Here is a 15,384-nt window from a genome sequence, read left to right on the forward strand (position 1 = left end):
TGGTACAGAATAGAGGACATGGACACAAACCCAAATAAATACAATTTTCTCATACTAGACAAAGGTTCCAACAATATGCAATGGAGAAAAGATAGCCTCTTCAACAAATGGTGCTGGGAAAACTGGAAAACCATATGCAGTAGAATGAAATTAAACCCCTATCTCTCACCCTACACAAAACTCAACTCAAAATGGATCAAGGACCTCGGAATCAGACCAGAGACCCTGCATCTTATAGAAGAAAAAGTAGGTCCAAATCTTCAACTTGTTGGCTCAGGATCAGATTTCCTTAACAGGACTCCCATAGCACAAGAAATAAAAGCAAGAATCAACAACTGGGATAGATTCAAACTTAAAAGCTTTCTCTCAGCAAAGGAAACTATCAGAAATGTGAAGAGAGAGCCTACAGAGTGGGAGAATATCTTTGCCAACCATACCTCAGATAGAGCGCTAATTTCCAGAATCTATAAAGAACTCAAAAAACTCTACACGAAGAATACAAATAATCCAATCAACAAATGGGCTAAGGAAATGAACAGACACTTCACAGAAGAAGATGTACAAGTAATCAACAGATATATGAAAAAATGTTCAACATCCCTAGTAATAAGGGAAATGCAAATCAAAACTACCCTAAGATTTCATCTCACCCCAATTAGAATGGCGATTATCAAGAATACAAGCAACAATAGGTGTTGGCGAGGATGTGGTGAAAAAGGAACACTCATACATTGCTGGTGGGGTTGCAAATTAGTGCAGCCACTCTGGAAAGCAGTGTGGAGATTCCTCAGAAAGCTTGGAATGGAAACACCATTTGACCCAGCTATCCCACTCCTTGGCCTATACCCAAAGGACTTAAAATCAGCATACTACAGAGATACAGCCACATCAATGTTTATTGCTGCTCAATTCACCATAGCCAGATTGTGGAACCAACCTAGATGCCCTTCAGTTGATGAATGGATAAAGAAACTGTGGCATATTTATACAATGGAATATTACTCCGCAATGAAGAATGATAAAATTATGGCATTTGTAGGCAAATGGTCGAAATTGGAGAATATCATGCTAAGTGAGATAAGCCAATCTCAAAAAACTAAAGGACGAATGATCTCGCTGATAAGCGGACATATAATGGGGGGTGGGAGGGGCTAGCATTAGGTTTAGGGTTAGGTTTAGAGTTAGGCTAAGGAGAGCGGCAAGAATGAAGGAAAGAAGGACTGTGTGAGGGAAAAGAGGGGTGGGAGGGGTGGGGGGAGGGGAAAAATAAAATAAACATCATTACCCTATGTAAATGTAAAAAAATAAAAAAAAACACTTAAAATGTTTTAAATTGACATATAAATTGCAAATATTTATGTAGTACAGTGTGATAATTCCATACATATACAATTTGTAATGATCAAATTGAATAATTAGCATTTCACCCCTTAGCATAATGCCCTTTCAGTCATATTGAGGCAAATGAGAAGATTTTATTCTTATGTATGCCTGAATTGTATATTATGTATACATCAACTGATGGCCTTTGTTCTTGCTTTCTAAGTACTTCAATTGCATCACTAGGTTGCTTATTCAAAAAAAATTTTTTTTGATGTGGGCACATATTGCTATGAAAATCCTTTGTATTAGTACTACTTTTGCTGTATCCCACTTATTTTAGTATGTCAAATTTCCCAGTTTCATTTGTTTTTAGAAATTTAAAATTTTTCCTTTTGATTTCTTTTTAAAATTTTTTTTTTATTTTTACAGGCTGCATTTTGATTCATTGTACACAAATGGGGCATATCTTTTCATTTCCATGGTTTGTACACCATGTAGATTCATACCATTCGTGTAATCATACATGTACATAGGGTAACGATGTCTGTCTCATTTCACCATTTTTCATACCCCCTCCCTCTCATTTCCTTCTATGTAATCTAAAGTTCCTCCATTCTTCTCTCACCCCCCTGCCCCCAACCCCCATTATATATTGTCATCCACTTATCAGGGAAAACATTTGACTTTTGATTTTTTGGATTGGCTTATTTCACTTAGCATGATATTCTCCAATTCCATCCATTTATTTGCAAATGCCATGATATTATTCTTCTTTGTGGCTGAATAATATTCCATTGTGTTTATATACCACAGTTTCTTTATCCATTCATCTTTTGAAGGGCATCTAGGTTGGTTCCACAATCTAGCTATTGTGAATTGAGCTGCTATAAACACTGATGTGGCTGCGTTGATGTAGTATGCTGATGAACCACTATTGGTTCAAAAGTGTACTGTTTGGTCTCTATGTATTTCTATGATTTCTTCAGTTTCCTTTTTTGGTTGATTTGTAATTTTATTACACCGTGGTCAGAAAAGATACATCATATGATCTCATTTTTTTGTATTTATTGATACTTGTTTTATGACCTAATATGGGCTATGATCTAGAGAATGTTTCATGCTGATGAAAACAATGTAGACAGGTGCAGTGGCAGATGACTGTAATCCTAGGAATTCAGAAGACTGAGGCAAGAGGATTGAAAGTTCAAGGCCAGCCTGGGCAATTTAGCAAGATCTTGTCTTAAAATAAAACATAAAAAGGGTGTGTGGGGGGGGTGTAACTCTGTGGTAGAGTGCCCCTGGGTTTTATTCCCTATACTTACAAAGAAATAATGTGCATTCTGTTATTGGGTGAAAAGTTCTGTAAATGTTGGTTAACTGCATCACATCTGTAGTATAGTGTTAAAGTCCTTTGTTATTATTGTATTGGATTTCTCTAATGACATTTGTTCAATAAAATCGTGTGCTTCAGCATTAGGTACACGCACATTTACAATCATTATATCTTCTTGTTGAATCGATATTTTTATCAGTATATGATGACCTTCTTTGTCTCTTTTTACGTTTTTGACTTAATGTCTACTTTATCTGATTTAAGCATAGCTGCTCCTGCTCACTTTTGCTTTTTTTTTTGCATGAATGTCTTTTTCTACCTTTTTACTTTTGGTCCAGTAAAGACACTGGTGAAGCAAGCTTATTACAAGCAGCATAATGCTGGCTATTTTACTTTTTTAAAAAATCCACTCAGCCAGTCTGTGTCTTTCAATTAGGAAATTTAGTTCCTCTACATCCAAGGTTATTATTGATGAATAAGGGCATACTCCTGTCGTTTGTTAATTTTCTTTTTTTTTAATTAGAATATTATTAGTTCTTTTCTTCCTCTTTTGTTCGTCTTTGTGGTTTGGTGGTTTACTGCATTGAGCATTGGTAAGGTTCTGTCCTTTTCTGTTTCTCTTTTGTGCATCTATTTTAGTGGGATTTATACTTTCATATATTTTCATGACAGTAGTTAACTTTTTCACTTTTGAATATAGGAATAAATTTTTGTTTGGTGGTGATAAATTCCCTCAATTTTTGTTTGTCCTGTAAAGTCTTTATTTCTCCTTAATTTCTGAATAGCTTTGCTGGATACAGTATTCTTGGTTGGAAGTTATTTTATTTCAGAACTTGAAATATGTCATTTCATGTATTTTTCTTCTATAAGTTTCTGCTAATAAGTCTGTTATTTTAATTGGGGTTCCCTTAAATGGGACTTGCCACTTTTCTTTGTCTTGTACTTTTAACCATTTGACTATCATGTCGTGGTGAAGCTCTTTTCTGGTTCTTTTCCATTCCATCTATTTGGGCCCTGTGAACCTCCTGTACCTGAATGTCTATATTTCCCCCCAAAGATTAGGACAGTTATCATTCCGTTACATCATTGAGTAAGTTTTTAAAGCCTTTCCCATTTTGTTCATTCAGATGCCCTCAGAGTTCAAAGATTTGTTTGTTTAATGGTTTCCCAGAGATTTTGAAGTTGATTTCTCTCTCTCTCCTCCTTCTTTCCTTCCCCCTACCTCTGACTAACTGAAATATTTCAAAGACCTATCTTCAAGTCACCAATCTAATATGTTGTTAAGACTTTAGACTACATTTTTATTTGATTTATTCTTATTTTCAATATTTCTGTTTGATTCTTTTTCAAGAACTCTTTTTGCTGAATTACTCACTCATACCTTGAGTGGTTTTCTTAATTTTTGAATTGTCTTGTTTCCTTGAATTTCATTCAGTTTCCTTATAATAATTCTTTTGAATTATTGGTCAGTATTACATCAATAATCTTTTCTTTGAGGTCTGTTGCTAGAGGTGTTTCTTTGGAGGTATCACGTTACCTTGTTTTGCCATATTTCTTGGGATCCTACATTGAGATTTGAGCATTTGATGGAACAATTGTATGTACCACTTTCATAAGGTTTTTGTAGTAAATTAATGTGTCCTGAAGTTGTGTCTTTGGATGTTGGTTTGGTGTGCTACGAGGGCTTTGATTCCAGTTCAGCACCTCACTATGGTCTCCCTATAGTTTTTTCAGCTGTGATCAATGAGTTTTGGCGTAGTACTTGTGGTGGCATGGTGAGAAAGACTTCCTCTTTCCAGAGACAACATGGGGAAATGCATACTCTAGTGGTCCAGGTGTGTGATGCATGCAATAGTAAGAGTGGTGTGTCCATTTTGTGGCCATCCCAGACATTGGAGTGGTGGCACTGGAAACGTGAAGCATAGTGGATATTTTCCCAGCAGTGGTGGAAGACCTTTGTCCTTAGTGGTGGTTTGGGTGTCTTAGCACCATGGGGATGTGAAACAAGGGTTGCATTCTTAGGTTCACTGGTGGCCCAGTCAACTACATGGTGCAGGCCAACTGGAGAAGCATCTTGGGCTGAATAGGGCAGCAGTTTGGACCAACTGTATGACTTGAATGGAGTGTGGTGCAGCTCAGGCCAGCTGTGGCATGGGGTCAATTGTAGTCAGTGGCTCCTCCCCACTATGTCTCCTGCACTGCTATAGCTTGGGCTGTGTGGGTGACAGAAGAGACAACACAAGTTCCTTTTCTGGAACAGAGCTATGGTGCAGACTTTAGGATACTTCCCTAACTGGGCTCTAGACCTAGACGCCAGCATCTGCAGTTAGGTTGTTAGTGTCCACAAATTCGAGGCCTGGTGGGACTCTCCATTCATCCTTGCCCCTGCAGTGGGGGCTCCTTCTGGCCAGAGAACTGTGTTCATGGTTGTGCTGCACTTTATTCCACCTCCATGCCCCCAGCTCAGTCCTCCATGAATTGCAGGATGATAATCTTGCCCTTGTTGAGTTTTCAATGCCGCTCACCTCCAAATGCAGCCGTTCATGTTTTATTCTGTGTCTTGTTTGAGTAGAAGGAGGTGAGATTTGGGTATTTCTATTTGGCCATCTTGCCAGCCCCTCAAGGACATGATCAGAACTTTTGAATTATGTCTCATAATGAATCTATCACAAAGAAGCATAAACTAGCTAAGACACACATGAAAATTGACTGGATTAGTTGTTGGGTTGGTCAGCTTCCTGGCCTCCATGGACTCTCAATTTCACACTTCTGGATTTTGTTCTTCCATTCATTCCTTTTCTCTTCCTCCTTGCTTTCTTTGTTTTCCTCCTCACTCTTTCTCATTTTAAACTCTTTTAAACAATCTCTGTATCTTTGTCTAATTTTATTCTTTTGTACATTATTTTTAATAGGTAGTATGGGGAGAGTCGAGAGGCACAACTAATTCCAAGTTAAATTCATCCCAGCATCGCCAACCTCAGAGAACAGTGATCATTTTCCTAGCATCCATGTTAAAACCTAATGAGAGGATTCTAACTGGCATTGCTGTAGTTCTTTAATGGGTCAGGTCTGGATCTCATTTCCACCTTTGTGGGGAGGGGCCGAGGTCAGGTGGTTGACAGTCTATAAAGAACTACATGGATTTGAGGAGGGCAAGTTCCCAAATGAAGGAAGTGGGGTATAACCATCAGTAAAAGGGAAAAGTGATTCAGGGCAGACCAAAAAAAAGTCACATATTTTTATTTGAAATATAAATTAAATATTCTTGGATGAAGTATTCCTCTTCACAGGTGAATTTTTTGTGTCTGTCATGTTGAATTCAATATCCATTTAATGTTAAAGACATTCACTCTTTGTTCTAAATTTTTTCAAAGTGTTTCCCCAAATTTGTTGTTTTCTTCTTGATTTTTCCTATGACTTTGATACATTAAAGTTAAAATTTTTGAGTCTAACTCTATGGAGGTTTTAAATCATGGCTTCCATATTTGCATTCTTAGGAAATTCACTTTCATGTCAATACCTAATGAATATTAACAAATATATGTATTTCTCAAAATCTTCATCTACATAAAATTATTTTGGGTGAAAATTAGGAAAGGATCTACTTTTTTCAATTTTACTTTATTAATTTTTTCAGCCCATTCTAGTGAGTAATCTTTCATTTCCCATCTAATTTATATTAACATCCTCATTTTAAATTATTATATAAAATATAGCCCCTGTCAGTTCTGAGGTTCAGTCCCATATGATATCTCTTAGATGCCTCACATGTGCTTCTATGAATAGATGTAAAACAGTGCTCAAGATCAGCAAGGTGTCTGAACGGAGTCACCAAGCACTCCATTTGCTTCTCTGAAAAGATCAAGCAACAGGTACATAACTGGGATTGAGGTGAGTGCCCACGGAAGAACACTGAAATTCAACAGCAGAAAAATAGAATCCACTCCCCACCCCCCCACCCCACCCCCCCAAAAAAAAGAAAAGAAAAATGGAACCCATATAAAATCCACACCTGGGACCGAAGCACAGCAAGAGAAACAAAATACCCCAGTTAGCACCTACTACCTTGGCTTCCCAGCTGGGGGAGGAGGATTCTCCCTTATGTTGGAGCAAAGGTGAAAGAGAGCCTGAAAAATCCATCAGAGTAGGTACTGGCAATCCCAGCTATTGGGGTGTTTCACAACATTCACAGTGTAATAGCCTAAGTAGATAAGAAATTTGAAAACCACATAGTATCCTGTCTTTGGAAATGGAATTCACCTCCCAGCAAACCCTCAGGGTGTTATAACCAGAGCCATCTTGAGAAGGGATCTACTGTCAGAGTTTGGACATCTCTTGGGGAGTGGTCAGAAACCCTATATGTTCCCATCTCTGGGACCCCACAATCCACTGCACTGGCTCAGTGGGTAGCTGCTTCATGAACCAAACATTGCTCTGCAGAGTGACTTCTTATGCAAACGCACTGAGAATGCTGCATTATGGAGAAATGGTGTTCTTATGTGGAGGGGAGCAGAGGTCACCATCCTTAAGAACTACGGGATCAGAGCCTGCCCTCCAGGATTGGGAGCATGGCCAGTGGAATGTAGTTTTGCACAGAAGGAATTGTTCATGTTGTCCCCTCTGCTGCTCTTACAGAACCATGCATTGTGCCTGTCACTAACAAGGCAGAGAAAGAACTCTGTGGTTCCACTGTACCCTGCCCACAGAGGCATGCCAGGGCAGTCCCCAGCCACACGTCCATGACTCCAGTTCACATCTTGCTCCCAGAGTGAACAGCCTAAGAAGGTCCAGAGAGAAATTTTCTGGTGCCAGCTGCATTCCTCTCTCAGTTGCACCTGTGAGTAGCTCAGTGGAGAGGAATTTTGCCTGGTTCTAACAATGACCCACTGCTGCTACATCTCTGGTGGGTACTACAACTGAGAAAATTGGGGTAAGAAAAGCCCCTGGTCATGGCCTCATCCCCAGGTTTGTAAAGCTGAGGGAGAGTCGAAGGTCCTTGTTCTGGGTAGGCACAACCACAGTAGCAGAGAGGAAAACACAACTTTTTATGCCATTATACCTGTGCAGTTCACTCGCGTCAGGTGCCCCCACACCTTCTCTGATCAAGGGCTACTGATGGAATTGGTTGTGAGTGCCCACAGTTGGGTATTGTGATTCTTGCCCCTGCCTCTCCATAAGAAGCACCTGGACCCACATCGTTGTCTAATCAAAGGACAAGTGCCTCAGACTCCTCATTTCTTCTGGAGCAACCAATGCTAGAGACAGTATCAACAATGCCTGAGGAAATTCTCTGTCTCCCGATAGAGGCCACCCTTCCCACTGTAGGAGTAATCCCACTGGGGTGCATCCCACACACTCTGCTGCCTATACCACGCCCACCTGAAGTGCTAGAGTCCCCACTCTTGTGCAACCCACAGAGACAGTGGACCTCTCCAACTGCAATATAATACACACTGTGTTCCAAATCACTAATAGCCGAGGAAGCTTTAGGGGATTTACATTGTGGTGCCCAACTGAAAATAAACTCAACAATGCATGACAAACTGACACCCCAAGACACGTTCTGAGGAGAAATCTGTGTATGAAGGCTATCCCATAAAAGTGGTAGAAATGTTTAGTAGATGTGCAAATCACAACATAAGAAAAAACAAGGGAATGTGGCATATCCTAAAGATCATAACTCTCGAGTAACAGATTCCAAAAATATCGAAGTAGATAAAGTGCCTGATAAAGCTATCCCACTCTTCAGTTTATACCTAAAGGACTTAAATTCAGCATACTACAGTGATGCAGCCAAATCAATATTCATAGCAGCTCAGTTCACAAGAGCTAGATTGTGGAACCAACCTAGATGCCCTTCAACAGATGAATAGATAAAGAAACTGTGGTATATATACACAATGGAATATTATTCAGCCATAAAGAAGAATAAAATTATGGTATTTGCAGATAAATGGATGGAATTGGAGAATGTCATGCTAAATCAAAAAAACCAAAGGCCAAATGTTTTCCCTGATAAGTGGATGATGATACATATTGGGGGTGGAGAGTGGGGGTAAGAGAAGAATGGAGAAAGTTTAGATTACGAAGAGGGAAATGGGGGTGGGGGAAGGGGCGGGAGTTTGAAAGATGGTTGAAAGAAACAGACATCATTACCCTATGTACATGTATGATTACACAAATGGTGTGAATCTACATCGTGCACAACCATAGAAATAAAAAGTTGTGCCCCACATGTGTATAATGAATCAAAACGCAGTCTTAAAAAATTTTAAAATAAGGCAAAAGTTGCTTGCTACAAATGCTACATCTAAGACTTTAGAGTTCATTCTTTTTCAAATAACCACTTAACTGTCAGAGACAAAATTACATCAAATTTTGTTTAAAGCTGTGATTGGGTTTTATTTGTGATTCTAGAATCTGGTGACACCTCATTCTCTCCAGTAGAATAGATGTCTGATGAGCTGAGCAGAGGAAGTTGGTTTTATAAGCAGCAAAAGGCTAGAAGAAATCAGAATCAAAGACAAAAAGTAGAGTTATTTCCCTTAGAGGATTAGAACTGAGGGCATTTCCTTGTTACACTGATTCAGGTTATTTGGAATCTCCTGTGTTGGGTTTAGTTTGGTTTGGTTTGAAAACGGGTCCATTTCAAAGTTAGGTTTAATTGCATGGCACTGAGCACTATGAGTCCTTTCTGGTTTGGTCTGTCTGCTGGGACCTAGTGTAGGCAGCTAGTCCAAAACAATGGCTTCCCACAAATATCATGTAGTACAATATTATACTTGGTTAACAACCCTTTACATCAAAATTTCTCTTTTCAAAAAAATTGGTATGGGTCTGCCTCCTTACTGGACCTTAAAAAAATCAGTTTCACAAATAAACAGCTCACAAGTAATAAACTGAAGAGATGAAAACAAATTAGCTAAATAGTAAGACAAATCAGAGTCCTAAAGAGTCAGTAAAAATTAATATTTATATTTACAGTAAGATCATTTACTTAAAATGGAAAGAATATAAAATAGATAATAAGCTACATACTGACTCTAAAAATAGATCCTTTAACATGTATAGTTACTCTGTTTGCCCTTATATACAGATAAGTCCATTAGTGAGATGAAGTAGCCACACCATTCATCTTCCAGTCTGTTTATAAGGCAGTTAACAGACTAATATCACAATTAGATATGCGCAGAAAGCAAAAGACAGAGCACAATACAAATTAGTAAATGGTGGCATTCTAGTTAAATTTATCACAGCTTACATAACACATGTTCATCTGAAATTCAAGTATACTTGGTTTTTTCATATATCATCAATATATTTAGGAAATTTCATTATAATTTACAAACTGAGTGCATAGTCTTCTCATTGCCACCTTCATCTCTTTATTTCTAAAAGTGTAGATGAATGGGTTTAGAAAAGGAGTAATAACTGCATCAAAGATGGCAAGGAATTTATCCAGATGTGATGTGGGAAATGGCCACATGTAGAAAAAGATTAACGGCCCAAAGAACAAAACCACCACAGTGACATGAGCTGACAGAGTGGAAAGGGCCTTGGATAAACCGCCCAAAGATTTTTTTCGAACAGTCACCAAAATAAAGACATAAGAGATGATCAGAATTAAAAAGGAGGCCACAGAAATAAAACCACTGTTGGCAGTTACCATGAATCCCAGTGTATGGGTCTCTATGCAAGCAAGTTTCATAAATCGAGGAAGGTCACAAAAAAAACTATCTAATTCATTTGGCCCACAGAAGGGCAAGTCTACAACAAAGGCCAACTGAGTCACTGAATGAATAATGCCAATAATCCAGGAAGCAACTAGAAACAAAATGCACCTCCGTGGGCTCATGATGGTCAGGTAGTGGAGAGGTTTACATATGGCCACATATCTGTCAAAGGCCATGGCGATGAGCAACACCATCTCAGTGCCCCCAACTGCATGGATAAAGAAGATCTGAACTATACAGCCTCCAAAGGAGATGGTTTTGTGCTTTCTGAAAATGTCATAGATCATCTTGGGAGCTGTAGAGGAGCAAAATATCAAATCAATGATGGAAAGGTTGGCTAGCAGGAAGTACATGGGGGACTGTAAATGAGGGTCAGAGGTCACAGTCAGCACAATGAGAAGGTTTCCCATCAGACTTGCTACATAGAACACACAGGAAAAGAGGAAGAGGAAGAGCTGGGTTGCCCATGAATTGGAGAGTCCAAGGAACACAAACTCAGACACCACAGAGTGGTCGGCTTCATCCATTGCCTCTGTCAGCAGTAATGTCATTCATGTTCCCTGAAAGAGGAAAGGAGACACTCTTATGACAAAGGACGCTGATCTTGGTGAAATCATGGGCAATTCAAAAGTTGTCAGAAAACCAGACAATGGTTAATTTATTCATCTGGAGACAATTTTAATCATAAACAAATTCATATTCCTCTGTTATATATTTTATTGCCAAAAATATATTGCACAGAATAACTAATTCCACTTATTTTGGATGGAAACTTCCATTGTGTTTTTAAGTATTATTTTATAGTCATAGCTCATATAAAAATACAAATGAAAATCTTTTTATATATTAACTATGTGAAATACTTAAGTGACAGTGGGTTTCCTAACTTGGATATTCCTCAATATATTAATACCATATGTATAACCATTGTCCCAAGTTCCTTCAAAATCCTTGTATGCATTTTTAAAGTCATAAATTTCCCTTATTTTTAAGATGTAAATTTCCCTTTGGAGACGTAAATCACCCTTATTTGTAAAGTGGACAAAGTGAGTTATTTTAGAAGAGAGTGCTAAATTCAAGAGCAGAGGATGGCAGATGGTGGCACTCACCGTGGAGAAACTGATGCAATTATAGGGACTGTGGAGGAGATCCTGACTAAGGGTCGGGGGAGGAAAAATGTGAGCTATCAAGTAAAAGAGGCAACCAGAATGACAGTAGTGAGTCACAAATCCAAGTGAAGGAGAACAAGAGTGAATACAAAAATGTTAGAAGTGTTAGAAATGTTCCTACTTGTATCTAAAGATGTTTAACCTCATGAAATAAATGCATACTAAAATCGAAAGGTACTAAGATTTTTTCTTATTGGTTTGACAGCTATTTACACGTTTCACAAAATTCAGGGTATTGTGGGGTAGGGAGGAGAAAAGCAGTCTCATACCTGGTGATGGAAAAGCAAACTGGTAAAACATTTGCCAATTTGGAAACGCCTTCTGAATTATTACATGCTAGGGATACTTTAACTCAGCTGTTCTGCTTCCAAAAGGGGGGAAATTTTCTGAATATCTGTTTGTCTATGTGTGAACAAAGTGGGCAAAGAAATAGTGTGTATTTGTTATTTTTGCTCAAGTATTGTTTTTAAGAGCAAAACTTCGGCAATGCAATGTGTAGACAAGGAGAGTAGGAAAATAACTTTCCATGGAGTGCTGTGCAGCCATTCATGACACTGAGGCAGACCTAATATACTTAGGACAGACAGGAGAGAGGTCAGTAGTTTCCCACACTACCTTTTGCCTTGTGGTTTTAAAAATAAAATCAGACAAATAAAATAAATAGGTAGAAAATACCTAGGTCAACACAAAAAAGCCTGTTAACAGTAATTGTCTCTAAGGAATGGTATAAAGGAGAGAACTTTTACCTTTCATTCTGTGTCTATCTTAAATTTTGCAGTGAGCATATACCAATGTCATTCTTACAGCAGGGTAGATGTGTGTGAATTTTGAAATTACACCCTTCGTATCTTCAGAATAACCAAAGATATAACCATAACCTATCTTCGTTACTCCACTCCTCCTCACACCTCACACTCCAAGCTAAATGGGCCCCTCTTCACTGACTGTGCTCCTGAATGGCTCTTCCCCCTCCCTCACACACGCCCCGCACACTGCAGCCACAATTCCGTCATCCACTTGGCCTGCAACGCACTTGCCCTCATTGCACTTCTCTAGTTCTTCTCCTTCTCTTCAACACCCCACCTAGCAAAATTCCTTCTTCCTCAAAGTCTTCTTTGTACCCTTACCTTTGTGTACACCAAATGGACATCAATTTTTCATATATTTCTGTAACAAAACCAAAAACACTAATAATAGTAGTACAGTTCTTAGTGCTCCAAAAAAGGACCCTTTGGAATTCCCTGTTACTATAGATAATGGCTCTCCAATATGCCTTTTTTTTTTTATTGTAAACAAATGGGATACATGTTGTTTCTGTTTGTACATGGCATAAAGGCATACCATTTGTGTAATCATAAATTTACAAAGGGTAATGCTGTTTGATGCATTCTGTTATTTTTTCCCTTCCCCCCCACCCCTCCCACCCCTCTTTTCCCTCTATACAGTCCTTCCTTCCTCCATTCCTACCCCTTCCCTAACCCTAACTCTAACCCTAAAACTAACCCCTCCCACCCCCCATTATGTGTCATCATTCACTTATTAGCGATATCATCCGTCCTTTGTTTTGTTGAGATTGGCTTATCTCACTTAGCATGATATTCTCCAATTTCATCCATTTGCCTGCAAATCCCATAATTTTATCATTCTTTATGGCTGAGTAATATTCCATTGTATATATATACCACAGTTTCTTTATCCATTCATCAATTGAAGGACATCTAGGTTGGTTCCACAATCTGGCTATTGTGAACTGAGCAGCTATGAACATTGATGTGGCTGTATCTCTGTAGTGTGCTGATTTTAAGTCCTTTGCGTATAGGCCAAGGAGTGGGATAGCTGGGTCAAATGGTGGTTCCATTCCAAGTTTTCTAAGGAGTCTCCACACTGCTTTCCAGAGTGGCTGCACTAATTTGCAGCCCCACCAGCAATATAAGAGTGTACCTTTCTCCCCACATCCTCGCCAACACCTGTTGTTGCTTGTATTCTTGATAATCGCCATTCTAATTGGGGTGAGATGGAATCTTAGGGTGGTTTTGATTTGCATTTCTCTTATTACTAGAGATGTTGAACATTTTTCCATATGTTTGTTGATTGCTTGTAGATCTTCTTCTGTGAAGTATCTATTCATTTCCTTAGCCCATTTGTCAATTGGATTATTTGCATTCTTGGTGTAGAGTTTTTTGAGTTCTTTATAGATTCTGGAGATTAGTGCTCTATCTGAAGTATGATTGGCAAAGATTTTCTCCCACTCTGTAGGCTCTTTCTTCGCATTGCTGATAGTTTACTGTGCTGAGAGAAAGCTTTTTAGTTTGAATCTCTCCCAGTTATTGATTCTTGCTTTTATTTCTTGTGCTATGGGAGTCCTGTTGAGGAAGTCTGGTCCTAAGCCGACATGTTGAAGATCTGGACCTACTTTTTCTTCTATAAGATGCAAGGTCTCTGGTCTGATTCTGAGATCCTTAATCCATTTTGAGTTTAGTTTTGTGCATGGTGAGAGATATGGGTTCAGTTTCATTCTGTTGCATATGGATTTCCAATTCTCCCAGCACCATTTGTTGAAGAGGCTATCTTTTCTCCATTGCATATTTTTGGTCCCTTTGTCTAGTATGAGAAAATTGTATTTATTTGGGTTTGTGTCCATGTCCTCTATTCTGTACCATTGATCTACCTGTCTATTTTGGTGCCAATACCATGTCATTTTTGTTACTATTGCTTTGTAGTAGAGTTGAAGATCTGGTATTGCGATATCCCCTGCTTCACTCTTTCTACTGAGGATTGCTTTAGCTATTCTGGGTTTTTTATTCTTCCACATGAATTTCATAATTTCTTGCTCTATATCTGTAAGGTACATCATTGGGATTTTAATTGGAATTGCATTGAATCTGTATAGCACTTTTGGTAGTATGGCCATTTTGACAATATTAATTCTTCCTATCCAAGAACATGGGAGATCTTTCCATCTCATGAGGTTTTCTTTAATTTCTTTCTTTAGTGTTCTGTAGTTCTCACTGAAGAGGTCTTTCACCTCTTTTGCGAGATTGATTCCCAAGTATTTTATTTTTTTCGATGCTATTGTGAATGGGGTAGTTTTCCAAATTTCTCTTTCTGTAGATTCATCACTTATGTATAAAAAGGCCTTAGATTTATGTGCATTGATTTGTAACCTGCTACTTTACTGAATTCACTTATGAGATCTAAAAGTTTTCTGGTGGAATTTCCTGGTTCCTCTAAGTATATAATCATATCATCAGCAAATAGGGATAGTTTGAGTTCTTCTTTTCCTATTCGTATCCCTTTAATTTCTTTGGTCTGTCTAATTGCTCTGGCTAGAGTTTCAAGGACGATATTGAAAAGAAGTGGTAAAAGAGGGCATCCCTGCCTTGTTCCAGTTTTAAGGGGGAACGCTTTCAGTTTTTCACCATTTAGAATGATATTAGCCATGGGCTTAGCGTAGATGGCCTTTACAATGTTAAGGAATGTTCCCACTATCCCTATTTTTTCTAGTGTTTTGAGCATGAAGGGATGCTGTATTTTATCAAATGCTTTTTCTGCATCTATCGAAATAATCATGTGATTCTTGACTTTAAGTCTATTGCTATGGTGAATGACATTTATTGATTTCCTGATGTTGAACCAACTTTGCATCCCTGGGATGAAACCCACTTGATCGTGGTGCACTATTTTTTTTTTATTATTGTATACAAATGGGATACATGTTGTTTCTCTATTTGTACATAGAGTCAAGGCATACCATTTGTGTAATCATACATTTACATAGGGCAATGATGTTTCATTATTTTTTTTCCTTCCCCCCACACCTCCCACC

At 38.5% G+C, this 15,384-nt stretch overlaps 1 protein-coding gene across 2 annotated transcripts; it reads right to left on the bottom strand.

The window, feature by feature from the left end:
• Positions 1-7,858: 7,858 nt before the first annotated feature.
• On the bottom strand, positions 7,859-10,940 carry LOC124977388 (olfactory receptor 4F6-like). 2 transcript variants are annotated; one of them, XM_047540901.1, is made up of 2 exons: positions 9,985-10,940; positions 7,859-7,883 (listed from the first exon to the last, which is right to left on the bottom strand). In XM_047540901.1, the coding sequence occupies exons 1-2, from the start codon at positions 10,938-10,940 to the stop codon at positions 7,859-7,861; spliced, it is 981 nt and encodes a 326-aa protein (XP_047396857.1). The 2 variants fall into 2 exon arrangements, with proteins under 2 accessions (XP_047396857.1, XP_047396858.1); XM_047540902.1 differs by lacking the exon at positions 7,859-7,883 and having other exon boundaries at positions 9,978-10,940.
• Positions 10,941-15,384: the final 4,444 nt, after the last annotated feature.

This window comes from Sciurus carolinensis, chromosome 2 (assembly GCF_902686445.1).
Source record: "Sciurus carolinensis chromosome 2, mSciCar1.2, whole genome shotgun sequence".
Classification (NCBI taxonomy): Eukaryota; Metazoa; Chordata; class Mammalia; order Rodentia; family Sciuridae; genus Sciurus; species Sciurus carolinensis.

Excerpts from the sequence above, each read along its gene's own strand:
- LOC124977388 (XM_047540901.1), bottom strand. The coding sequence starts at position 10,940 with ATGACATTACTGCTGACAGAGGCAATGGATGAAGCCGACCACTCTGTG. Across the intron at positions 7,884-9,984 it reads TTTGTAAATTATAATGAAAT|TCTGAGGCACTTGTCCTTTG; the intron begins TTCCTAAATATA and ends AGAAATGAGGAG.